At 40.1% G+C, this 27,957-nt stretch overlaps 1 protein-coding gene across 1 annotated transcript; it reads right to left on the reverse strand.

Annotated features, from left to right (window-relative positions):
• Positions 1 to 552: 552 nt before the first annotated feature.
• On the reverse strand, positions 553 to 22,248 carry MRPL39 (mitochondrial ribosomal protein L39). Its single transcript, XM_066259099.1, has 10 exons — positions 21,766 to 22,248; positions 20,547 to 20,753; positions 17,406 to 17,545; positions 14,091 to 14,190; positions 12,712 to 12,779; positions 9,952 to 10,064; positions 7,069 to 7,134; positions 5,833 to 5,986; positions 4,416 to 4,463; positions 553 to 1,073 (listed from the first exon to the last, which is right to left on the reverse strand). Exons 1-10 carry the CDS (start codon positions 21,965 to 21,967, stop codon positions 1,026 to 1,028), a joined length of 1,146 nt encoding a protein of 381 aa, XP_066115196.1. The 5' UTR covers positions 21,968 to 22,248; the 3' UTR covers positions 553 to 1,025.
• Between the last annotated feature and the right edge of the window lie 5,709 nt (positions 22,249 to 27,957).

Below are 27,957 nucleotides of genomic sequence, written 5' to 3' on the forward strand. Positions count from 1 at the left end.
TGAAATGGCCAGAATGTAAGAAACAGTCAACTTTACACTCAAAACACTTCCCATTTTGCAAAAGGATGTTTACTGCACCACTTCTTCCCCATTTTAATGTATATGTCTCTAATATAACTGAGTTATTGATGGAGAAGACAATTAATGAAGATGTGATGAAAACTGACACTTCAATAAAATGCAGAACAGGGCCCAGAGCTTCCTGGGTTTCAGTGCAAAGGCCTGAAAACTTTTAGTAGCGAGAGCAAAAATGACAACCACTCTGTTCCCATACCCACAGTCGTACCGGGCTGCCTGGGTGAAAACCAGGAATCCTAACTGCTAGCCCGTATGGGAACTGCTGCGGGGAGGCCGACCTCATGCTTAATATACTACGTCATTTGAGTCAGCAATAGCCACCAGAAAGGACTCGCACCAGAATGTGTTCTGCTCTTGTGCAAATCTGTCCTGACTGCAGCTGCGTGAGCCAGAGCTTCAGGCACCCTCTCCCGAATGGGCCTGGGGGGAACATGTGCACCACTTTACAATAACAAAAAACAGAAACAACTAGTGTGCTTTTTCCTTGTTTAAAAAATGTTTATTTTATTGATTTTTAGAGCAAGAAGAAGGGAGAGAGAGAGAGACTTGTTTCTGTCTGTTCCATGACCGACGACTGAACAGGCAACCTCTGGACTTCAGGACGATGCTCTGACCAACTGAGCCATCAGCCAGGGCAGTATGATCCTATTTATGTTTTTAAAAGATTACATTTGTATTTGTACATACAAGTTCATACATGTAGAAAAATACTAAAAAGAGAAAATATGCCAAACGGTGTTACATCTGGGGAGTGTGAGGGGACAGGGTTATTTCTGTGTGAAATGTTTATTGTGAAAACATAAGTCGTTTTATTCATTAGCAAAAGAAAAAGGTAAACATCAGTATAAATCTTAAGGAGAAAAAGATAGTTAATCTTTATAAGAACACACAAATATTACATCAAAACTTTTATTATTTACTGTACATGTTTAAATTTTAAGAAGTTACTAGGTAGATGCACTGCCCTCTGTAGGTTTAGTTTGATCTTCAGTTACCTGTAAAAACATGAATAGCTTTACTTTTCTAATAAACACTTTTAGTTCTATCCTTCACCCACCATGTAAAATCATCCCACAGTACTTCTCTTACAAATGACCTTTGTCTTTCTCCTTCAATAGTAATTATCACAGAAAGTTAAGTAGAAAGAGAAGAAAACTTACAAGGCCAGTTCCAAATATAAACTATCAAGTAAAGCATAATTCCATTAAAAATATAACCTGAAGCATATAGCTAGACTTCTCCAGTTTGTCACTTTATTTTTCATCTATAAAATGAATCTTTAGTGTAAGAAAAATACCAGCAGCCTGACCGGTGGTGGTGCAGTAGATATGGATACAGCATCGACCCAGGATACTGAGGACACTGGTTTGAAATCCTGAGGTCGCAGGTTTGAACAGGGGCTCATCAGCTCACACAGGGGTTTACTAGCTTGAGCACAGGGTAACGGATATGATCCCAAGTTTGCTGGATTGAGCACAAAGGTCTCTAGCTTGATGCTCAAGGTCGCTAGCTTGGGCCCAAAGTCACTGACCTAACTAAGGGGTCCCTGATTCAGCTTTGAGCCCCCTGGTCAAGGCACATATAAGAAAGCAATCAATGAATAACCAGAGTGAATAACTACAAGTTGATGTTTCTCATCTCTCTCCTTCCCTTTTCATACCTGACCCCTTCTCCAAAAAAACAAAAAAAAACCAACAGTGCTGCAACAAAGTATGTTAAATGAATGTATTTTGCTGAGACATATAACTCTATTTTTAACGTAGCATATTACAGGTTTAGTAATAATAGGTATCTATCTGTATGTCCATACAGTAAGCCCTCACTTAAGGTCATCAACAAGTGCTGCAACTTTAAGCCAAACAATATAGGAAGAAATCAATTATACCACAGGCTAACTGATATAAATTCCTATGGTATTTCATCTTTATAACAAACATTAAATGAATGAAAAACCTGCTGGATATTTATTCTATGTCACTCAGACACATCCAGCAAACAGGACTAATCTGTATTCCTCATCACCCAAAACCTGCTCCATCTCCTGCATTCTCTATTTCAGGGAAGGACCTACCCAGCTGCCCATGCCCAGCATTAGAGAATCCATAGTACTTTTACTGGCAGAGTCAGTCAACAGTCCTCCTAACTCTACCTAAGTAACTTCCAGAGCCCTTCTCACTGTCATACCTGAACTTCGCATCTTCTCACTGTCATACCTGAACTTCGCATCTTGTCATCTCCTTTCCCCCTAACAAGGGTGCTGGCTGAAGCTGCAACGATCTTCCACACCACCCCCAGAATGAACTCTTAAACAGGAATAGCTGCCTAAGAGGTCATTTCCTTGTTAGACTTCTCCAGTTACCTCATCACCTTCAGGAGGGGAATGCAAATTCTACGTCATGGAAGATGAGCCCTTCATACAGTTTACAGCAAACTTCTATGGACTCCTCAGCCACTCTACACAGGACAGTATACTGAGATTCCTCTAACATCCCCCAACTCTCCTTCCTTCTAGACCTCCATACAAGTAGCTTCTGCTGAAATAACCCGCAAGCCACCCCCCAGCAAATATCTGCCTGGCCTACATTTATCCTTTCTTTAAAACCAGCCCGAGAGACACCAATTGCTGGGAACCTTCCTTAACCAACACCCCAGCTTGGGCTGGGTCCTATACCTCTGAGTGCCAGAGGCCCACATGTACCCAGACTATCTGCCTCTCCCATTAAAGTAACTTCCTTGAGAACACCAAGTAGGTTTTACTCATTTTTATACCTATAGGTCTTGGCACAAAACACTCAATAAGTCTATGTTGGTTGAACCAATGAATCACATGTGCAACCTACCATTTTTAGACAAGCAAAATAGACAGTAGAAGAAACCTGAACCAGAATAAATGTTTCAAAAACAGCTGCTCACTGATTTCTACTAGATATTCTAGGTTACTGTCTCTGCTATTTTTCTGCATTTTTACTTGCTTTAATGCAGGGGTCCCCAAACTTTTTACACAGGAGGCCAGTTCACTGTCTCTCAGACCGTTGGAGGACCACCACATACAGTGCTTCTCTCACTGACCACCAATGAAAGAGATGCCCCTTCCGGAAGTGCGGTAGGGGCCGGATAAATGGCCTTGGGGACACATGCGGCCGCAGGCCATAGTTTGGGGATGCCTGCTTTAATGTATTCAGTTATTAACGCTTCTTGAGTTTCCCAAACCATTTAATTTCTTACACACTCATTTCTTTTGATCATTGTGATGAATCAAAGAGACAAAGTAATTTTATCCATTCAAATATACTTTCTTATCAAAGAAAATTACTTTATATGAGACTACTATAGCTAATAAATTCTACCTACAAATTCATTAATACAGATTAAGTTTAAACATCATTAAAATAATCAATAAATATTTATTGGGTAAGCCAAAGGCTGTGTGCCAAGTGCTGGGTTCAAAAATTGAGGTTACGCATACATATTAAACCCTGAACGGGTTAACAAATTGAATGTAAATGTACTAGCAAAAACAATCAGAAAACAACAGTGGAGGTAACAGCAGAGATATATAGTCAAGCAGAAACTGTATGAATGGATATTTGGTAAACAATTACTCTGAGAATGTTTCATGGAGAAGGTGGGACTTGGGCAAGATATTAAAGAATGAGTAGGATGGAAATGGGAAATAAACTTGAAAATAAGCTTGCTGTGTGCTGATTCACTGCAAGCTTGACTAGAGTGGAAAATCAGGGGAACTAGGAGGGTTCATGTGGCAGGATTACACAGGACAGCTACCAGATAATTTCAGTGAAAGATGAACACTTGTCCTAAGAAAGAGTGAACTGGGATAGTTATGGTCAATAAAGATATCATTCCTACTTATGAAATCTAAATGCTAATGACAGAACACACTACAAAAACACAAGTATTTAAATTTGTTTTTCAAGACATTTGTACATTTAATGTCAACAATCGAGGCAGCTTAAAAATATATCTAACAAATCTTAATCCTTTAAATGCCTATTAAGTATACAAAAAAATTATCATTAGATCTAATTAATACCATTATAACTTCTAAAAACTATTACTATATAATAATATTCTTATTTCTCTTCAAGTTCTACAGGATTATTTCCATAATAGTAACAAACAAAATCAAAACAGAATTACAAACTACATTTTTTTCTTGCCAAAATATTTCTGGGTAAACAACCACAAAACTGTTTTAGCTACTGAGACAACTAATTACTACTTTTCTTTCTTTTTCGTTGTTGTTGTTGTTATTGTTGCTTAATGTCAATGAATATCTTTTTGTAGAAGAAGGCTCATTAGCTGCCAAAAACACTTACCAATTTCCGAGACCTTTCCAACAGCTTATCCCATATTGTAAAATGTGCCTTGAAAAGAAAGATTTACTATAAATTAAATAAATCAAGAAAGTTAAAATAAAAGGGGCTCAGTCTTTATACAGGTTTTATACAAAACAAATACATAAATACTACTAATGAGACTAAACATGGTTAGAGTAGGGGAAAAATATACCATATAGAACAGCTGCTTTGTTGGGCATTTAAGAAAAAAGAGTTAAGCCCTTAATATAGTAGTCTTCCTCTTTTGTTCTTAATCATTACCATTATAGAAAGCATTCCTTTGACCATAGCCAGGTGGCTCAGTGGGAGAGCATCAGCCCAGCATGTGGAAGTCCTGGGTTCAATTCCTGGTCAGGATATATAGGAGAAGTAACCATCTGCTTCTCCACCCTTCCCCTCCCCCTTTTCTCTCTCTCTCTCTCTTCCTCTCCTGCAGCCATGGCTTGACTGGTTCAAGCAAGTTGGCCCCAGGCACTGAGTATGACTCCATGGGAACTTCACCTCAGGTGCTAAAAATAGCTTGGTAGCAAGCATGGCCCCAGATGGGCAGAGCACTGGCCCCAGATGCGGGTTGCCAGGTAGATCTCGGCTGGGGCACATGCCTTAATCTATCTCTCTATCTTCCCCCCCAAGATTAAATAAATAAGTGGCAGCCTTTCTTCAAATTAAAAAAAAAAGCATTCATTTTAATGAGAAGCAAAAATCTGCCCTGCTTTCCTGTAGTTTACGCTTCTTTCCTTTAAATAGCCAATTTCAAATCACAATCAATCACAAGGAGAGGTTCATTAAGAACCAACTGTGACATCTTCACCTTGAAATGACAAACCTAAAGGATTTAGCAAATTACCCTAAAGAACAAGTAAAAACTAACAAACATAATAGTAAAATTATAGAGCTAATTTCTTCCATCCCTTTATTTTTTATTATTTTATCTAGAAAATTCAATTTAATGAGGTGACACTGATCAAGAGTACATAGGTTCCAGGTAAATATCTCTATAGCATTTGAACTGTTAATTGTGTTGTGTGCCCATCACCCAAAGTCAAATCATTTTCCATCCTTAATAATCTTATGTAGCAGAGGATTATCAGAATGAATTAAACAAAACTCCAACGTGCATAATGATCACATCAATTTTAAGTCATGTGAAGGGGTTATTGAGGGTTATGGGTAAGTCAGTGATTATTTCAGTGAATGAGTTGGTAAAACTTAAAACTCATAATAAAAGGTAAAATTACTAAATATGTACATGCCAATCCTTCTGGGGTTTATAAAATATTAGTGTCACACAACTTAACAAAAATTAACATGTTATGCCCTTCAAATTGGTATAAAATCAGGACCAGAATCACATCCACACCCAAAATGAATAACCTGAAACTTTAACTTTACTTACTCTTAAGTGAACTGGTAGAGAGATACCCTGGAATCTCCGTACAAGACTTGAATGGGTGGCTTGAAGGTTGTGAACCACTGACACTTCATATTGGAAACAAATACTTGTTCTTGGAATAAGAGGGCCTTCGGTCACATCAATGAAGTCACCAAACCTGATTTGATTTTAAAAATAAACAAAACCTGAAAATCAAATGATTTACAGTACACTGGGGGGGGGGGGGGGGGGAATCTATTCATTCTCTTTGCTCCTACGTCCCTAATCAAGAACACTCAATCTCTAATAGCCATGATATAAAAATCTCAAGTAAAAAGACTAAAACTCAGAAAATTAAAGTTCTAATTTTCCCTAAATTAGCATCGATATAAGTATAAATATTTTTAAAATCACTAAACACATCATCCTTTCAAGTGGATCCAATGTCTAAAACTGACAACCTATAGCCCTGGCTCATTGATGAACTCATCTGGAGCATTTTTCCGATATGCCAAGGTTGCAGGTTTGATCCCTAGTCAAGGCACCTACAGGAATAAACTAATGAACGCATAAATAAGTGGATAAACAAATCAATGTTCCTGTCTCTCTCTCTCTCTCTTTAAAATCAATAAATAAAAATTAAAAAAAAAATAAAACCTACAACCTTACAAGTCATTATAACAGAGTTTAGAAGACAGTATGTAAGACAGGTTGTGTCAGAAACGAAGAACATTTTTCTAGAGGAAAAAAGTTAAGTCCAAACAAGAAAATATGAGGTCGAGAAAACAGTGACAGACCAGGAAGTCAATTTTGTATAACACACTCTTACTTCTCTCATCCCATTGTCAGAAAGCACATTCCAGTTTAATTTATACACATGCATTATTAGCAGTAACCAATTTGTCAGAACTCATATTTCTGTTATACACATAAATTATCATGTGCAATTCATAATAAGGAATTTTTGCTCAATTCAAAATTCTCTTAAAAATTACATTTTTAAACAATAGTTTTTTCAACCTTTGAAAGCAGAAATAAAAACAACAATAAAATGAGGAACAGAAACCACAACTGTTCCTGAAGATATTTTAAAGCTTCCAATTACTACCATATCAAAACAACAAACAAAGCAATAGAAAATGAGATAATAATAGCAAAAAAAAGCACAAGTTGACCTTTTTTGGTTGTATACTACATTCAGGTAACAGGAAAGCTAAACCTTAATATAAATTTGTATAGCCCCAATTTATTTTTACGTACCTGTGCAGCCTGACTATTCTCTTAGGGCTCTGAGATGCCTTCTCTTCTATAAAATCTATTTTATACCTAAAAAGCAGCAAAGAAGAAAATTTTTAATTATAAATATACAAAAGAGTATTTACAGAAACCATTACTCTTCCTGTTCAGCCACAGTTTCTACAAGAATGGTTTACATTTGGAGCCTCCTCTTCCTCACCTCCCATTCAGGCCTACCTCCTTCTACCTGGCCACGGCCTCATGACTCACCAAACGCTCACCAAAGGCACAGGCGTCTCCTTAGTGCTATGCTAACGACACTTGGGTCCTCATCTCCTGAACACCACTGCTAGCCTCCACTTCTCAAATACTCATTATTCTAACACTCCAGCCACTCCTCTCTCTCTCTTTCTCTGCCCTCAGCCCCTCTGCATTCTGAGTGAGCCAGAATGGGCTCACTCCCAGGTTGGTACAGCTTCCTTTATCACTTAACACATTTTCATCTTCCATGTCTCTACTTCTAACCCACATTCCTCTTCTGAGCCCCAAACTGTACACCCAAGACCCTCTTTTTTTTTTTTTTTTTTTTTTTTTTTACAGAGACAGAGAGTCAGAGAGAGGGATAGACAGGGACAGACAGACAGGAATGGAAAGATGAGAAGCATCAATCATTAACTTTTTGTTGTGCATTGTAACACCTTAGTTGTTCATTGATTGCTTTCTCATATGTGCCTTGACCACGGGCCTTCAGCAGACCGAGTAACCCCTTGCTGGAGACAGTGACCTTGGGCTCAAGCTGGTGAGCTCTTGCTCAAACCTGATGAGCCTGCGCTCAAGCTGGCGACCTCGGGGTTTCGAACCTGGATCTTCCGTATCCCAGTCCGACGCTCTATCCACTGCGCCACCGCCTAGTCAGGCCAAGACCCTCTGGGATATCTATTAGGCTATTCCACAAGCACCTTAAACTCCCAATTCTCAAAGTGAACAAAAAATGACCCCTTCTTTTACCACCAAACTTGTTCTTATTCTTAGCTTAAGAATAAGAGAGCGTAGTCCTTATTCTCCTAGCTTAGTAAGTGATACCGCCAACCACCCATGTATCCAAGTGAAAAACTTGGGATATTTCCTTAATTCCCGCTTCTCCCACCACATTCCAGTTCATTAACAAGTCATGTCAATTCTACCTACATGTCTCTCAAATCTACCCCATTTTGTCAGTAGAGCAGATAGTCAAGATGGAAGCACATAGCCCAGGTTTAAATATGACTTTACCACTTAGCATCAAAAGCCCTGTCTATTCACACGAGAGAGCTAAACAAATATTATATAAGCATGTGAGAAGGTTGGGAAACGTTAGCTCACGTAAGAACATCCACTTTATTACCACACCCCTTCTGCCAGAGTCTCACAAGCATTACTGAAGGAGACACTTCCCTTGAATATTTATACTTCTTGGGTCACCTCTAAGAGAAGCTCCTGTCCGCTGGGAGCCAAGCCAAGGCCCAATCAGATATACCATGAATCATCCAAAGCTCCTCTCTCCTCAAACTTACCTCAAAACCACTTCCTCCCTCCTCACACATTCAACTAAGTTACCAAAGTCCTACAAGGCTCTTCTAGACTGACAGCTGAGTATGGGCAAAGAAAAGCTTAGTGCAAATGGCATGAAAGTCTGGAGTGCTGTCCAGTATGGTGGCTACGTACCAGTTGAGTGTAATCAGCCCTAACTGAAATGTGCCTTTAGCACAAAATATACACCAGATCCTGAAGACTCAATATGAGGAGAAGCTAAAATATCATTGCCATTTCTCATGTGGAAATAACATTTTAGATATACTGTTTAAATAAAATTTATGATTAAAACTAACTTCACTTTTTTTTACTTTATTTTTTAATATAATTTCTAGAAAATTTAAATACTGCTCACATTATAGTTCCACTAGACAGCACGACCCTAGAATTCTGGCATGTATGGTATGTTCTGATAATCTAAGGAATTTTCTTTTTTTTTCCCCTAAAAAATTTCTTATAGAATCAATGGTGGTTTGTTTATAATAATATTTTTTTTTTACAGGGACAGAGAGAGAGTCAGAGAGAGGGACAGACAGGGACAGACAGACAGGAATGGAGAGAGATGAGAAGCATCAATCATCAGTTTTTTGTTGCGAGACCTTAGTTGTTCATTGATTGTTTTCTCATATGTGCCTTGACCATGGGGCTACAGCAGACTGAGTAACCCCTTGCTCGAGCCAGTGACCTTGCGTCCAAGCTGCTGAGCTTTAGCTCAAACCAGGTGAACCTGCGCTCAAGCTGGCGACCTCAGGATCTCGAACCTGGGTCCTCTGCATCCCAGTCCAACGCTCTATCCACTGCGCTACTGCCTGGTCAGGCGGTGGTTTGATTCTATAGTATTATTTGTACTCTTAGTTCAGTTAAAATAGTAGACTCCTACTGATTTCTAAGTACAGTATAATGGTTCCAGGATATGCTAAAAAATGCTTCAAGAAAAAGAGTTCCTCAGGTTAATACATTAGAGAATTACTGTTGTCTAAATCCACTTTGAGAGGACCTAGACTGCAGATGAAACCTTCTATGCCGCCACTCTCCAAATTCAGTTGAGCACAAGACATGTTTTACATCATACTGACTAATGTCTTATGAAATATTGCTGAGGCATGTCACTTATTAAAATGCCATGCCATAGTATTGATCAAGGAGGCTTTCATCAACTAACCAGAGAATATAACTTTTTATAAGATATATCTATTATAAGCTGAACTGTTATTTTTTAATTTTTCTCCCAACTAAATTTGCTTTTATTCACTTATTTTCCTTAAGAGCTGAATTTTCTTCATTACATATAACTTTGAAGGGTTTAATCTTGCTTTAAAGGAAACCAACACTTACTTGTTGTGTTGAAATATTTCTAATGCCACTTTTGCACCAACTTCCAGAGTTTCAAATGGAAGATCTTTATAAATTAAAACATGAGCATCTTTTGTGAAAGAACGTAGATTCTCCTTAAAATCGAAAAGCATTAACATTTGTAACAATTTACTTAAAATTATTTCAACATAAAGCAGATAAGCTAAATTATATGTTTAATATTATAAATCCAACTAAAACAAAAGCAAAGCAAATTTGTTAGGAAAAGAAGTTACTGATATATAATAATTAAATATTTGGACCATGAAATACAGGGTTAGCAATTTCTCCCAACACTACAAACTATAGAATTTGCAATTTACTTATAATTAAGATATCAGCCTATATTAATAATTATCAAAGGTAATACGATAAAGAAATTTTAATATTTCATTCAAATCATAAACCTTATAAATGTTTACAAAAATGATATGACAAGTAGAAATGCTAATAAGTAAATAGTAAGATACAAAAATAAGTTTATACTATGAGTAAAATTAAGCTGTCTAAAGGCATATGGCAAAAATTGTTTATGTGATTCAGGAAGTTTTATCAGGAAATGTAATATCATCATTAGCCCTGTCCAAAATATACTATATTTCCAATATCATAAACTTCTATTTAATGAAAATATCATTTTTATACAATTAAAATGATTAGTAATATACATTATCAATTTTATAAGATTTTTAATAAAATCTATAATTAGGTTTTCATACTATAATTCATTACTAATACAGAAAAGATCAATTACTATTAGGCAAATAATTTTTGCAATAAAATTCTTACCATAAACTTCCTATTTTTAGATATTTTTTATGAGATGACTCTTCTCCATTCTTTTTTTTTTTTTTTAATTTTTTTTATTTTTATTCATTTTTTTTTTTAGAGAGGAGAGAGAGAGGGAGAGAGAGAGAGAAAGAGAGACAGAGAGAAGGGGGGAGGAGCTGGAAGCATCAACTCCCATATGTGCCTTGACTAGGCAAGCCCAGGGTTTCGAACCGGCGACCTCAGCATTCCAGGTCGACGCTTTATCCACTGCGCCACCACAGGTCAGGCTCTTCTCCATTCTTGAAGGGATATTTTACTGCATAACAAATCTACACTCATGATTTAATAAAGCTGTTGCTTGAATTTAACCCTCCCCTACTTCCAAAGCCATCCACCCAGTCCCATTGTGCCAGCAATTATCTAGTTTATTTCTTTTTTAAAGTATTAACTTTAAAACAAGGATAAAAAGGTAGCAAGTTTCACAGACAATGAGAGTTGAATCTTGATCTTACGAGTCCTCACTCAATTCCTCCAAAAAGGAATAATCTCATCTTAAATTTGGGGGACTACTGTACTTAGAAAGGAAGAAGTTACACTGACACGAAGCCAGGGAATAGGAAGAAACAGCTCCAATTTCTCCCCTGGCTTTCCTCCTTGCGTCTCACTCCACCTCTCTTTCCTTTCTGTCTCTCTTCTTTCGTATTTCTCTCCTCTTTCCCTCTTGATATGAGGTACTATGAGTAGAGTTATCAAAGAAATAACTGCAAAGCCAGAATTTAACATGAATCTGCTTTAAATTCTTGCTTTTAGGAATTACAATATTTCATTAAATCTAAGATGTACCACTAAGAAAAAAACACTGCCAATTATAATCATGAGTTCAATTACTATAAGACGCATTTGTTTTCAGAGGTAAGAAAGAGTGAAAAGGCATATACAGTGGAACTAAACAAACAACAGGCTACCATTTTCCCTTTTCTGATCTCTAGACTTCCAAGTGTAGGGCATACAGTTTTGCTTAATTAAGAATTAGGCATTTGCCTATTCTCCCCAAGCACAACTAAGTCTCTAGGCTTGAGTTTAGAGAGCCATCAGCAACCCCCTTACCTACAGAGTACTCGAAATAGATCATCACTATTAGCCAGGCCTTGCTGCTACCCAAGTTCCAGACCAAAAAGGGATACCTGCATTATGAAGGCAGACCATCCACAAAGAGTCTAGTTTTTGCTATTTAGTTTGTTGCTCTGTCAAAGTCTGATTCTTTAATTCACCCCCTCCCAACGCCCCCTACCTTTACACTCAATGTGCCCCCTGCATATAGGGGCTCTCACAGTAAGCAACAGGCTAAAGGGTTTAGGGCAATGGTTTTCAAACTGTACTCTGGGGAATCCAAGTTTAAGGCTCCAGGCTCCCTACAACCACATCAGCCAATATAGTTAAGCTTCTATATTTTATTTATATTCTGGTCACCTTGAAAACCAACATCTTATTTTTTTAATTTATTTATTCATTTTAGAGAGTAGAGAGAAAGAGAGAGAGAGAGAGAAGGTAGGAAGAAGCAGGAAGCACCAACTCCCATATGTGCCTTGAACAGGCAAGCCCAGGGTTTCAAACTGGCGACCTCAGCATTCCAGGTCAATGCTTTATCCACTGCGGTCACCAGAGGTCAGGGAAAAACCAATATCTTAAGGAATATAAGGAATAATACAAGAAAAAAAGCATTTCAAGAAAAGATCAAGAACATAAAGCTGCCATACAACTGACCATGCTGTTGTGTCTTAATTCATGTCTCTCTTAAAAACACTGAAAAAGCAACAACGTGGAGAAACAAACAAAATAGATAGATGATACATCGATTCACTCCTTTAAATGTCCTCAACACGCAGTACCATTTAACAGTACTGACATAGGAAACATTCTACCAAAAAAAAGCACAGACTCTAAAATTAATACTCCAAAGAGCATACTCACTTTTGTTGGCATCCACTCATCAAGTCTCTTATCCAAAATAACATCATAGCAGAAGGCTCCAGCAATTACTGTAAATCAAACCAACATTAAAATAAATTCAAATATGTTTCAGCAGAAATAAAGCAAAGTCAAACTTGTTACAGTACAGTCACCAATTTGTTAACAACTGAATATTTTAACCATAAATTGAAGTCAAACTCTCCCAAATCTACAAATTATAAACATGTTACCAGTGTCCCAGGTGCCCGCCAGAGTTCTACTAACTTTCCCCCCTTCAAAAAATTAACTCACCTATTTTAATCCCAAATCACCAGCATTATTGAAACATTCAAATTTGTCTCAGAAATATTACCACTATAGATATTTCAAACAGTCATGACACAAAAATTCTAAAAGAACAAGATATTTAATAAGGAGATAAATGACTAAATGGACATGAAATGGTGAATTTCTTTTTTTAGCGTCTCCTACACATCTTTATTTTTGTTGTCTTATTTTATCATTTATTGGGCTTTTCAAATACTTTTGATTGTACATACTTCTACATTTTTTTTTCAAATACAAATGTGATCCTACTACACATACTGCCGCAAAATTCCAGTTTTAGCAAAATTACAAGAAGTGTGAATGCTTCCATCTCCCCAAAATGATGTCCCTCTCCAGAGTCCTGGCCATTTCTGGTGACATAGTTCAACCCAAGCATGGCTTTCTCCAGGAGTCTATCTATACTTTCCTTTCCTCATCCTCCACACATTAGATCTGGAAATAAATGCTTAAAGTGGTAAGAAATAAACACTGAGACAATTTAATTACATGAAATTCATGTTCAAGAGTAACACTTTTTTAATTCTATTACCTTAATTACTGACCTCCATAATTAAATAGGATGGATTTTGTTACCCCCAATAAATGGAATGTATATATGATGGCAATTTATACTACATAAAATTAGAAATAAACTCTATACAACATCAAAAATAGGTAGCAAAGGCCTGACCAGGCAGTGGCGCATTGGATAGGGCGTTGGACTGGGATGCAGAAGGACCCAGGCTCAAGATCCTGAGGTTGCCAGCTTGAGCGCGGGCTCATCTGGTTTGAGCAAAAAGCTCACCAGCTTGGACCCAAGGTCACTGGCTTGAGCAAGGGGTTACTCGGTCTGCTGAAGGCACACGGTCAAGGCACATATGAGAAAACAATCAATGAACAACTAAGGTGTCACAACAAAAAACTTATAATTGATGCTTCTCATCTCTCTCCATTCCTGTCTGTCTGTCCCTATCTATCCCTCTCTCTCTCTCCCTGTAAAAAAAAAAAAAAAATAGGTAGCAAAATACTCAAAGGTTATAAAAAGTATATTTATATTGATATGTGTACATTACCAGGAACTTCTGGAGCTCTGACCAAACTGACCATGTATTCATCTTTGAACGCCCTCTCAATCACACAGCCCATCATCATGGCACACGAACGCCAATAAGCCTAGAAAAGTAAACGATGCATGAGGGGAAGCAGAAGAGGGTAAAGGGGCAATAAATGGTGATGGAAGGAGACTTGATTTGGGGTGGTGAACACACATACAATATTCAGATGATGTATTATAGAATTGTACACCTGAAACTATATAATTTTATTAATCAATGTCACCCCAATAAATTCAATAAATTGAAAATAAACTTTTTAATAAAATAAAATATACCCAAACATACACACTAAGATTCACTGAAGTCTATTGAACATAAAAATTTAAGTTGACTTTTTTTTTTAACCCTCATCACATCATGTTTATTTTATTGGTTTTAGAGAGAAAGGAAGGGAAAGAGAAAGAGAGAGAGAGAGACAGGAACATCAATCTGTTCCTGTATGTCCCTGACCAAGGATTGAACCAGCAACCTCTGTGCCTCAGGGTGATTCTCTAACCAACTGAGCTATCCAGCCAGGGCTTAAGTTGACTTTTAACTTAAGAAATATTTCTCAATTATCTGTCCATCCTCAGCACACAGCAGTAATGACTATGAGGCCATGACATTATCTGTACCAAACTAAAACCACGAAAGAATGAAACACCAATTTCATATTGCTAACAATGTTTCTGTGCAAGATATCAGACACTGTAATGTTTATCAACCAATAGTTTTATTATCTGGCAGTAACTTTATTTTTAACCCAGGATAAAGTTAACTAGTAAACAAACATGTGCTAAAGTAAAATTAATATATTAATATATACCTTTCTATACCATATATAAATATGGAGAGAAGACTTAACTTTCAAGAACTATTTATGACTCCTATCCTACGTACATTACTCAAATCAAACATATTTATAGCAAAGCAGCCTCAGTATTAATGAGGCTCTCATACTACCACATTTTGACCCACAGAAATGCCTGATATGGGTATTCATGCAATGACTTTATCAGAGTCATGAAGAGAAACACGAGTCCTGCATATACCTACCCACCTTATGCCCCACACTAGCACTGCAATAACTGGGCCCTTGATTTTATCAGCTCTTCTCCACATCTGGATACACAAGTGGGCTCCCTCAGCTGTATGTGGCAGAGTGCTCCACAACATGCTCTATACAACCACATTATATACACTAAAAATAAGTATAAACACAGGCCTTGAAGACAAGGGGCAAATGTACTTTTTCCTCTATCCTTCATAAATGTTTGCAATGTTGCTGAACTCTAGAGATATAAATGTTTAGGTTCGAATTCAGGCTCCACTACTTCCTAACTTGTTAACTTTGGTCAAGATGGTGAATCTCTCTTTGCCTCAATTTATTTATGTGGAAAATAGGGATAATAGCACCTATTTTAGGGGATTTCTATGAGGATAAAATGAGTTATAAATCACCTAGGATAGTGTCTGATACACACAGACATTCAATGTTGGCTAATACTATTATCTATCATTTTCTTATTTATATTTCAGTTCAACAAATATTATTTGTATTTCAGTTCAACAAATATTATTCAATGCCTACTATACATCAGTTAAGGACGGGGTCCCATAAGAGACATCTCCCAGTTTTCTCAAAGCCAAATTAAAATTAAAATAATAAAAATTAAATTTTAATTTGATATTGTATCTGTAATTTAAATTAAAATATTGTATCTAGAGAAATGAGCCAAGTATTGTGAGGCCCTAGAGAAAAGAGAGATTAATTCCAACAAGAAGACACTAAGAAGGTTCTACACAGGTAATAGCAAATGTTGGAGAGGCTGTAGAGAAAAAGGAACCCTCATACAGTGTTGGTGGAAATGTAAACTAGTACAACCATTATGGAAGAAAGTATGGTGGTTCCTCAAAAAACTGAAAATAGAACTACCTTATGACCCAGCAATCCCTCTACTGGGTATATACCCCAAAAACTCAGAAACATTGATATGTAAAGACACATGCAGCCCCATATTCATTGCGGCATTGTTCACAGTGGCCAGGACATGGAAACAACCAAAAAGCCCATCAATAGATGACTGGATAAAGAAGATGTGGCACATATACACTATGGAATACTACTCAGCCATAAGAAATGATGACATCGGATCATTTACAGCAAAATGGTGGGATCTTGATAACATTATACGAAGTGAAATAAGTAAATCAGAAAAAACCAGGAACTGCATTATTCCATACGTAGGTGGGACATAAAAGTGAAACTAAGAGACATTGATAAGAGTGTGGTGGTTACAGGAGGAGGGGAGAAAGGGAGAGGGAAAGGGGGAGGGGGAGGGGCACAAAGAAAACTAGATAGAAGGTGACAGAGGACAATCTGACTTTGGGTGATGGGTATGCAACATAATTGAACGACAAGATAACCTGGACTTGTTATCTTTGAATATATGTATCCTGATTTATTGATGTCGCCCCATTAAAAAAATAAAATTATTTAAAAAAAAATAAAAATAAAAATAATATTGAGCATGTAAAAAAAAAAAAAGAAGGTTCTACAGAGCAGATGGCATTTTAATTGAACTAAAAAAGAGAAACAAGATTTTAATCAGGAGGAAAGAAAACACTCAGAGTTAAAGGAAGAGCATCAATAAAAGCAAGTAGTTTAATAGAGGATAGAGCATTTGTGACCATGTCCCCAGTGTGGCCAGAGCACAGAGGAAGTAGAAAAATGCAGTGGGAGGGAGGGCTTAAAGGCCAGCTGAGCTAAGATCACACAGGTCCTCTAAAGTTACACAAATAGTGACCATGCAGGCAAGTTCTTTAGGGCTAAGTGTCACTTGATAAAACTCTTACAGGACTAATCAGGAAGACTTTACTATTAAAAAAAGGAGGGGGGGGTGATAGGAGGCAGAGAGCGTTAAAAAATTCTTGAAATAACCCAGAGAAGATGATCAAAGGCTAAATCCCAGCAGTAGCCAGGGGAATAAAATCATTCACAATATGGAGGGTGATCAATAAGTGGCAGCTGAACAAAGATATAAACGTGAAAGGCATGCCATATCATTTTCTCAAACTAAAATCCAGAGAAATAGATGCCATTTGTAGTATTTGAACTATGAAAATGCCTAATCTAACTGGCAAAACACAATCTGTACGGTACATTTGACCTTGGCTATATTGGCACATTTCATACACCATAGAAAAATAGATTTTAATAAAAAGGAGAAGAAAAAACTGGGGGTGAAGGAGGAAAAAGGAGAATATGAAGAGATAGATGAAATATATAAATACCTTATTAACTTCGCCTGGATCAGGATCTTTAAAAGTAAGAAATTTAATATCACAGGACTTGGTCAAAGGCTTATACATGTCCCACGGCTGTCCATCCACAAGAGCCAGAATAGACTTCCTGCAGTACCACTCACTTAAATCTAGGAATTTGAAATGGATTTAAGGTCAAAATCTCACAAAACTCAAAGTGAAAAGCTATCTGTTTAAGTACATTAAGCAAGATTCTGCAAGCTTTTTTTTTTTTTTTTGAGATAAAAATACTACATTTTACCTCTATGACCAATAAATTAAATAATACCTACCCAACACATCCAATGTATTGTTGATTATTAATAAAAGTATCCAAACCATTTACAAACTATAGAAATGATCCCTGAAAGTATAGTCTTGTATCCAAACCATTTACAACATTCATTAAGACTAAGTCTAGCCTGACCAGGAAGTGGTGCAATGGATAGAGCGGAGGACCAGGAAGCGGAGGACCAAGGTTTAAGATCCCGAGGTCACCAGCTTGAGCGCGGGCTCATCTGGCTTGAGCAAAAAGCTCACCAGCTTGGACCCAAGGTCGCTGGCTCAAGTAAGGGGTTACTCGGTCTGCTGAAGGCCCACGGTCAAGACACATGAGAAAGCAATTAATGAACTAAGGTGTCGCAACAAAAAACTGATGATTGATGCTTCTCATCTCTCTCTGTTCCTGTCTGTCTGTCCCTATCTATCCCTCTCTGTCTCTGAAAAAAGAAAAAAAAACGGAAGAAAAAAAAAATAAAAAGACTAAGTCTAGTTTGAAATTAATTTGTCAATCATTAAAAAGTAATTTTCCAAGAGCTACACTTAAAATATTGGGAAAGCAGCAGCATGGATATACTTGGATATATGCACACACAATTTAAAAGAAAAAATATAGGCCCTGGCCAGTTGGCTCAGTGGTAGAGCATTGGCCTGGTGTGCAGAAGTCCCGGGTTCGATTCCCGGCCAGGGCACACAGGAGAGGCGCCCATCTGCTTCTCCACCCCTCCCCCTCTCCTTCCTCTCTGTCTCTCTCTTCCCCTCCCACAGCCAGGGCTCCATTGGAGCAAAGATGGCCCGGGCACTGGGGATGGCTCCTTGGCCTCTGCCCCAGGCGCTAGAGTGGCTCTGGTCGCGACAGAGCGACGCCCCAGATGGGCAGAGCATCGCCCCCTGGTGGGCGTGCCAGGTGGATCCCGGTTAGGCACATGCAGGAGTCTGTCTGACTGCCTCCCCATTTCCAGCTTCAGAAAAGTACAAAAAAAAAAAAAAAGGAAAAATATATAGCCTGACCAAGAGGTGGTGCAATGGATATAGTGTCAGTCTGGGATGCTGCAGACGTCGCTTGCTGAGCGAGAACTCACCAGTTTGAACACAGGGTTGCTGGCTTGAGCCCAAGGTCATTGGCTTGAGCAAGGGGTCACTGGCTTGGCTAGAGTCCCCCAGTCAAGGCACATACAAGAAAGCAAACTATGAACAACTAAGGTGCCACAACTATAAGTTGATGCTTCTCATCTCCCTCCCTTCCTGTCTGTCCCTGTCTGTCTCTATCCATCTCTCTGTCTCTCTCATGCGCACATACAAGCACTAAAAAATATATAAATAAATAAATAAAATACCTGTCGCAGGTAGGTTTGGGGTCTTGCTCCCAAGCATAGCCCTCACTCCCCTAATGAGATGGTTTTTGAGTACACGGGTACCCAAAAATGTGGTCAAACTTCAGGGTCTAAATTATCAGCCACTACATCAGTTCCATAAAGGCTGGAATCACATCTATTCTTGCTCACTTATGAGCATACCGGGGAAGTCTAGCACCAGGCCTGAAACATACTAGGTACTCAATGTAAGTTTCCTGAATGACTGAAAGTATGAATGACAAGCAAGGACCAGGGCAGAACCATGCTGAGTACGGTTCAGGCGCTTCATTCGTCCTCTGTGTGATATGAATGAAGCTCCTGAAGGGCCTGAGCATCTTTCATCCTTCTCTGTAATCCTAACAACTATCATATAGCAGAGGGTCAATAAATGCTCAAAAAGTAATAATACTGAGTAAACAGTTATCTTAATACTAATTCAAATGTCAGAGTAGGCCAACTTATGCTAATAACTAAAGTCACTTAAATGGAATCATTACTGAGTTTTTCCAAAAGTTTAAACAGCGCAGCTAGTCATAGACATGAGTGAGAACGTGGGTGTATATCTATTTGGGGCTTTCTTAATTTAAATATTACCAGTCCTATCAATGCTACCATACAAACATTTGATCAAAACTAAAAATGTAGCTTCAGCTGTGATGGCGCAGCAGATAAAGTGTCGACCTGGAATGCTGAGGTTGCCAGTTTGAACCCCAGGCTTGCCTGGTCAAGGCACATGCCAGATGCCAGAGTGTCTTCAAGTTGACACTTCCTGCTCCTCCCCCCTTCCACCTCTCTTTCTCTCTCTCTCTCTCTCTCTCTCTCTCTTCTCTCTCTCAACTCAATAAATAAAATCTTTTTTAAAACAAATAAATAAATTTGAAAAAATAAATAGGCCCTGTTCCTTTCATTTCCACACCAAATCACACACAGTGCAGTTTGTCCATTAAGATACAAACATGGCAAACGTTTTTACCCCCAATAACATTCATCCTATGCACACTTCCACTCACACATTTACCACACATACATGTTAATGTAAACAAAAATACAACACACACATAGGCAAGTGGTAAGCAGATAAACCATCTAAGTTAGGCTATAAGGACTAGAAAGGGAAAGAAGCCAAAGTAGCTGGTCATGGGAAGCCAGGATAGTCCCTTTAATGAGATCCTCATGGTGACTGTTCCCATCACATCAGAGGGCTGTCTAAAAGGGACAAACTCCTAGTGACAATGTTTTAAGGCCTGCCTTCTACTAGAAACAATTACAGCACCCTACATTTAGCCAGATTCAAACAAAGATCAGCACAATCTGTGCATTACAGTACCAACCCTGCAAGGCCAACAATTTCAGAGCTAAAGCGACAGTGAACTAAGATGTCAAATAAAGGAAAACTTCTGAGACACTCAGAGAGCAATTACAGCATCTTCTCTCCTCTGCACCAGTCCTCCCACATAGCTTAGGTAAAAAGTCAAAACTGCACCCTGATGTTACTTACGCATGGCACAACTAAAAGGAGTTGAAACGTTTTTATTCATCACAAACACAGTGCCAGGGTCAGTTTTCCCAACGAGTTTCACTTCGATCTTCTCTGTTCGGGGTGTCAGAGACAGCTGTCTGTGTTTCTCTTTATTAAAGAGATCGTTCTGCATGTCTATCAGTTCGGTCAGGGACAGCCGAGAAGCGGGCGATGTTGCTGTCCATCCTGTGTAGAAATCAGAGTAACTGTGAATGACGAAGAAATAAGTAACACAGCGCCGACCCACCCAGCCCTCCTCCCGCATCGCCGTACTCCCACAACACGGAAAGTACGGGAAGCAACGAAGCAACGTGAACTGTAAACGCCATTCGTTCAAATGCGCTCGGGGGTAAAATTAAACCACTTTCTAACATTAACCATTAAAACGCCAACCGGTCCGATCCACGCCTTGACTTGAACTCCGCGCTTTCGGCACCGGTTCTCTGTTGCCCACTAACTTCCTCTGTCCGGATCCAGTCTGTGACTTACAATAGGGAGCGGAAAGGAACCAGAACGTGGAGTTAAAACAGAGCCGTCATCAGGACGGTGAGCGACGTCGTCGCTGTGCTCGGGTCGTGGGGGCGACCACAAAGCTCCGGGAGAGGCCTGACCTGTGGTGGCGCAGTGGATAAAGCGTCGACCTGGAAATGCTGAGGTCGCCGGTTCGAAACCCTGGGCTTGCCTGGTCAAGGCACATATGGGAGTTGATGCTTCCAGCTCCTCCCCCCGTCTCTCTCTCCTCTCTCTCCTCTCTCTCTCTCTCTCTCTCTCTCTCTCTCTCTCTCCTTCTCTCTCTCCTCTCTAAAATGAATAAATAAAATTTGAAAAAATTAAAAAAAAAAAAAAAAAAAAAAAAGCTCCGGGAGAGCGGAGCACCGACTGCCAGAGCCAGGAGCGCTGAGCTCACTTCACAGACCCCACAGAACAGGACTTAACGCGGAAAGGACGAGTGTTCCAATGGAGTAATAAGGCTGTGCTGCGCCGGCACGGGCTCCTTTCCAGAGGCGCCCCACGCCCCTGCAGCGGCACGGCCCCGACCTCCCCGGGTCTGCACCACCACCATCCCCCAGCCAGAAGGGCGGGCCCCGCCACCAGGACTTCAAGAGTCTCCTCCGCCCCGGCCCCCGCCTCCGGCCCAGTCGGCGTAGACACCACCCTCTATGCCTCTCTGCCCATCCCCACCGCCGCTGACACTCACTCCAGCCAGCCTTGCCAACGGGGGCGGCCCACCAGAGCCGCAGTGCCCAGACCCCGGCGGCCATCGCCTCCGCCCGGGCCGCAGGTACCGCCGCGCGCAGGTCCGCTTCCGTCCTCCTCCCCCCCGGAAACTCTGAGCGCGCGCTCCGGGTTCTGTGGGACAGTTCCGTTCCGGACCGGGCGCTCGGGCTCCGCGCCGCCATCAGCAGCGGGGTCGCGGTTCGCTGACCCGCAGTCGCCGGAGGTCTGGCATGTGAGGCTGGGGCACCTGCAAGGTTGCAGGAGCGCGGCGGAGGACGAAGAGGTGCAGAGCCCTCGGGAGGGCAGTCCTCCAACGCGCGGGCTCTGCAGCAAACGCGCGTTTCTTTTGGAGCCCGGGCGTCAGACACACGTCGTCGCCCGCCGCGGTCAGCGGGTTCGAGCCCTGATGACTGGGCGAAGCCCTTCTCGCAAAGGATATTTCTGGGATGAAAAATCGGGGAAAGATAGCTTGCGTTTACTTTTGATTTCGTGGTCAGCCCAGCTGGCCACACCGATGACATCTTCCAACTCGTGGTTTAATTCTGAGTTTTGCAAGGGTGAGATTTTAGTTCCGCTGCAGCATGTCAGTTTCCGGGGCATTGTCTCTTGTTCTCTTAATAGACATTTGTGGAATGAATGAATGAATGAATGAATGCCCTTGCAAAAGTTGCAGAGCAACTGTCTAATTCCTTTGTCATACCAGGATGTTATTACTACTGAAGTAAGCATCCTGCCGGTAAAGTGTGGAAATGCTTTTAAATTCAAAGTTGTTTAATGCTATGACTTTTCTCGAGGCCTGTAAATTACGTGTTCAGCCCAGGGCTTTTTCCCCACTCTGCTCTTTGACTTGCAATGGGAATATACTACCACCAGGGGGAAGCACTAACTAAGGAACAAGTGCTGTAAGGGCAGTGGTCCCCAACCCCCCAGCCACAGACCGATATGGGTCCGCTGGGAAAGAATAAATAATTTACATTTTTTCCGTTTTATTTATATTTAAGTCTGAACGATGTTTTATTTTTTTTTAAATGACCAGATTCCCTCTGTTACATCCATCTAAGACACACTCTTGACGCTTGTCTCGGTCACGTGATACATTTATCCGTCCCACCCTAAAGGCCGGTCCCTGAAAGTATTTTCTGACATTAAACCGGTCCGTGGCCCAAAAACGGTTGGGGACCACTGCTTTAGGGGAACTGGGCGAAGATGGTCATTAGGCACAAACTTCCAGTTACAAGATAAAAATATTCGGTTTGTAACGTCTAACATGATGGCTATAATTTAAAACTCTATATTGTATATATGAAATTTGAATATGAACCGTATGCTGAATATCATCGTCTCAATGTTATGTTTAATGGGTATAATAGTGGTAGTGTGGTCAGGTAGAAGAAAATCCTTATTCTTAGGATAGAATATTTAACTGTTTAGGGGTCCAATATCATACTTGAGTATTAGTTAACACTCAAATGGTTTGGCAAAACTAGGGGTTTTGTATGGAAAGAAGGAGCAAGAGAAATTAAGTGAATGTTACACAGTGGATGAAGCATCAGCTTGGAGCGCTGAGGTCGCCCATTCAAAGACAGGGGCTTGCCCTTCAAGGCACATACAAAAAGCAACTACTATAAGTTGATGCTTCTGGCTCCTCCTCCCTCCCTTTTCTCTCTCTCTCTCTCTCTCTCTCTCTCTCAAATCAATAAATTAAAAAATACTTAAGGCCTGACCTGTGATGGCACAGTGGATCAAGCGTCAACCTGGAACGCTGAGTTCGCCAGTTCAGAACCCTGGGCTTATTCAGTCAAGGCACATATGGGAGTTGATGCTTCCTGCTCCTCCCCCCCTTCTCTCTCTCTCTCTCTCTCTCTCTCTCTCTCTCTCTCTCTGTCTCTCTTCTCTAAAATGAATAAATTTTAAAAATTTTTAAATAAAATAAAATTTAATTTTAAAAAATACTTAAAACCCATACAATTGTTGAAGCTAAGCTAGGTGGTGTTTGTACTATTCTTTCAACTTTATTCTGAGATTTTTCAAAATAAAAAGTTGAGGGAATAACAACAGTAGTTTTCAGCTGCGGAAGTTTGTGTGCTCACATTGCATGTCAGGGCAACAACAACAGGCCAGCTGTGGCTCTGCAGTGTGATTCCAGAACCCGAGCTGTAAAAGCAGCTCTTCCTCAGGGCTTGTGCTTCAGTGGCGGAGAGAAGAGAGAGCAAGGACTGCTCTGCATTAGGTCTTTAGAACTTCTGTTGGCCAAATAAGTTTTTAAATATGATATATATGTTTGCTCGCTTATAGTTTGTACTGGGTGTGGGGGACAGGCTGTAAGCAGGCAGGATTCTTATAGCCTAAGGCTTAGTTTTAGGACTAAGCCTTGCCCACCCTTTTTGATGTGAGGTGGTGCACTCTCATGAGGAATCCCATCATGCCTCAGATAAGTGACTTTGTATCAGAGACTTTCCTTTTTTGTATACTGAATTAAAGGTTTTGATTTCTGCACTATAAAGTGGGGCAGACTGGGAGCTTGCTCCCATGGTTCCTGAGATTAGCATTAGAGAGCAGAGCAGAGAAAGGCCACGTGGAGGAGGCCAGAAGAAGCAGCCAAGATGGCAGAATGCTGAAGGAGAAGCCAGTTTGTGCAGAGAGGAGATTGGGAACAGAGGTGAATAAGGCTGGTGAGGTAGAACCTTTGATTCTAGGAAACTCGGATAAGTCAGTGGCTTTGGGAGCCCTGAATGAAAAGGGACGTGTTTTCCAACTGTGTGTATTTCTTGCCCACTGGGTACGAGCTAGGATTAAAGCTAATGGCCTACCAGTTCTTGGCTCCATTGTTTCATTACTGTCTGTCCGGATCTAATGCGAACCTGCATGGGCCAGGCGGCTGTGATGGTGGCCGTAGCTACTGGCTTCACATTAACCTTGGGTGCGCTTTGGCAAACTCCACCTAAACGAATGTGGGTTTCACATCCCCGCTAAACATCAAACAGTGTATATCGAGTACAGACGAGTACAAAGTTGTAAATCTTTATAATGGAATTTTTTAAAAAAATAAAGAAGTATCGCGAATCCATTCAACCAATTATTGGAAGTTAACCCTAGCTTAGTCACACGTGGAATTCTTTTCTTTGTATCACTATCTTCTTAAATATCTCAATTTCCAATAATCAAAGACACTTCCACTTCTAAGTAGCTGAGATTTTAAAGTAGCGGAGAATATTAAAAATTTAATTGCAGGCTGCATAAACTCATTACGCAGGCCCGATCTGGCCTGCAGGCCGTATGTTGGCCATGCCTGTCTAAGGGATATAATGCTCAGTGAAATAAGTCAGACAGAGAAAGACAAATACCATATGCTTTCACATAATATGTGGAATATAAAAAGTTAAGTGAATAAACCAAACAAACTCATACAGACAACAAACTGCTGGTTGCCAGGTTGAGTGGGAGTATAGGACTGGGTAAAAAACGGTAAAGGGATTTAGGAATACAAAGTGGTAGTTTTGAAATAGTCACAGGGATATAAAGTACAGCATAGGGAATATACTCAATAATATATTTTGTAATGGCTATGTATGGTGTCATATAGGTATAGACATATGGTGTTGGAGTCACTCACTTGGTAAGTTATACAAATGTCTAACCACTATGCTGTATACCTGTAACTAATATAATATTGAATTTCAACTAATTTTTTAAAAAAATATTTTTAAAAGTAAAAATTAAGATATCTATTTTTTTAAGATTTTATTTATTTACTTCACAAGGGTGGGGGAAGCAAAAGGTATCAACTCATAGTTGTTTCACTTTAGTTGTTCATTGATTGCTTGTAATATATGCCTTGACTGGGCAAGCCTAGGGCTTTGAACCAGCAGCCTCAGCATTCCAAGTTGATGCTTTATTCACTGTGCCACCACAAGCCAAAATATCTGTTTTGATAAAAAAGAGAGGAAGAAAGAAAGAAAGAAAGAAAGAGAGAGAGAGAGAGAGAAGGAAGGAAGGAAGGAAGGAAGGAAGGAAGGAAGGAAGGAAGGAAGGGAAAGAAAGAAAGAAAGAAAGAAAGAAAGAAAGAAAGAAAGAAAGAAAGAAAGAAAGAAAGAAAGAAAGAAAGAGGGGAGGGGAAAGGAAGGGAAGGGGGAGGAGAGGGGAGGGGAGGGGAAGGGAGGGAAGTCCGATAGCACTCAGTAATTTTCCCAAGATCACAAAGACGAGCTGGGACTCTCCAACTCAGATCAATCTCCAAAGCCTATGCTTTTTTCTTTCTGAAATTAATGGAAAGGAAAAGAAAGGAGAAGGAAGGGGAAAGGAGGGGAGGTGAAGAAAGAAACAAGGAAGAAAGGGAGGAAGGAAGGGAGGGAGGGAGGGAGGGAGGAAGGGACGGAAGGAGGGAGGGAGGGAGGGAGGGAGGGAGGGAGGGAGGGAGGGAGGGAGGGGAAAAATCCAATACCACTCAGTAATTTTCCCAAGATCACAAAGATGAGCTGGGACTCTCCAACTCAGATCAGTCTCCAAAGCCTATGCTTTCTTCTTTCTGAAATTCATGTGTTTTTACCCAAATATTTGATTAGGCATTTTCAAATTATTACACATATACTTGTTTGGAAACTCAGTGAAAAGTTTCTCCCCCAGGCTTCCCCATTCGCAAGTCCTTACCAAAACCTTCCACAGGATAATACTTATTAATTTCTTGTGTATCCTTGAGAGTTCTTGATGCCTCTCTTTGCTAAATCAGATATATACACAGAGTTAGATATGGAAGGTTTTACCAGGGGAAAAATACCTGTGAGAGAAAAGGAGAAGGAGTGGGTAAGGTTGACCCCACGTGAAATGGAAAAAGGAAAGAAGATAGAGTGGAGGCATTGTTGACAACCTGTGCAGCCTAAAGATGTACAGGGAGGGGGGTGTCTTTGAACCCCAGTCCACCATCAGCGGGTCCCAGTGTCCCAGGAGCAGGCATGCCTTAGTGTCCCACCATGCTCAGTATTCAGCCGGGAGCAGTAGGGGGTGGGGGGAGCCCCTGAGCAAACATGGTGATGGATTTCAGAGCTCAGCAACTGGGGCTCTTGATCAGTCATGCTCCCTGTAATTGGAGGTCTACAAAACACATGAAATGAACTGTAACTTGGAAATCAAATAACAAAAGAAACACTTGCTATGCATTTTACATTCCCTGCATAAATAAACTAACAACCACACTGGTGTTAATTTTATCAGGCTCAACATCCTCCACTTCTACCTGGCCTGGCAGGTGCGAATAGACATGCTACTCTTGAGAAATGAGAGGAAAAAGCAGGTGCAGCACATGGCTTTTCTTTCTATCAGTATGCGATACCTGGGGCTAAATGATACCTTTATTTCAGCATAATTCTTTACCAGCTCTTTAATGGTCTGAAGTGGCAGTGGAGTGTGAGTGTGTGAGTGTGTGAGTGTGTGTGTGTGTGTGTGTTGGGTTTCTAGTGAAATAAAACACAGTCAAATATAAAGATGTACACATAATTCACTTCTCCTACCACACCTTCTTAAACCATCCCTTTCCTCCTTACATCTCAAGTAAATCTTACCAGTTCCTTCCCAACAGTAAAGATAGAACTAAAGGATTCAGATCAGCAAGTTATAGAGTTTCTTGTGCATATTTTGTTTCATTTTACAAAAAAAAAGGTGTGTAAATTGTTAAGAAAGTCAATTTTTTATGTTTCGTACCTTCATAAATAAATGCCAAATAGTGTTTGTCTCATTTTACAAAAAATAGTATGTGTAAATTATGTTAAGAAAATCAATTTTTATGTTTCTTACCCTCATAAATGCCAAATAGTGTTTATTAAAATATGAATAATTCAGCCCTGGCCGGTTGGCTCAGTGGTAGAGCGTCAGCCCGACGCGCAGGAGTCCCGGGTTTGATTCCCAGCCAGGGCACACAGGAGAAGTGCCCATCTGCTTCTCCACCCCTCCCCCTTTCCTTCCTCTCTGCCTCTCTCTTCCCCTTCTGCAGCCAAGGCTCCATTGGATCAAAGTTGCCCGGGTGCTGAGGATGGCTCTATGGCCTCTGCCTCAGGTGCTAGAATGGCTCTGGATGCAACAGAACAATGCCCCAGATGGGCAGAGCATCGCCCCCTGGTGAGCATGCCGGGTGGATCCCGGTCGGGCGCATGCGGGAGTCTGTCTGACTGCCTCCCCGTTT

The sequence above is a fragment of the Saccopteryx bilineata genome, chromosome 2, assembly GCF_036850765.1.
Source record: "Saccopteryx bilineata isolate mSacBil1 chromosome 2, mSacBil1_pri_phased_curated, whole genome shotgun sequence".
Lineage (NCBI taxonomy): Eukaryota > Metazoa > Chordata > Mammalia > Chiroptera > Emballonuridae > Saccopteryx > Saccopteryx bilineata.

What these genes read in the sequence shown, in the direction of transcription:
- MRPL39 (XM_066259099.1), bottom strand. Translation starts at nt 21,967, where the DNA reads ATGGCGGCGCGGAGCCCGAGCGCCCGGTCCGGAACGGAACTGTCCCAC. An exon ending in CGTTGGCAAGGCTGGCTGGA is followed by an intron (nt 20,754 to 21,765) that starts GTGAGTGTCAGC and finishes ATTTCTACACAG; the next exon opens with GATGGACAGCAACATCGCCC. An exon ending in ATGAGTGGATGCCAACAAAA is followed by an intron (nt 10,065 to 12,711) that starts GTGAGTATGCTC and finishes TTCGATTTTAAG; the next exon opens with GAGAATCTACGTTCTTTCAC.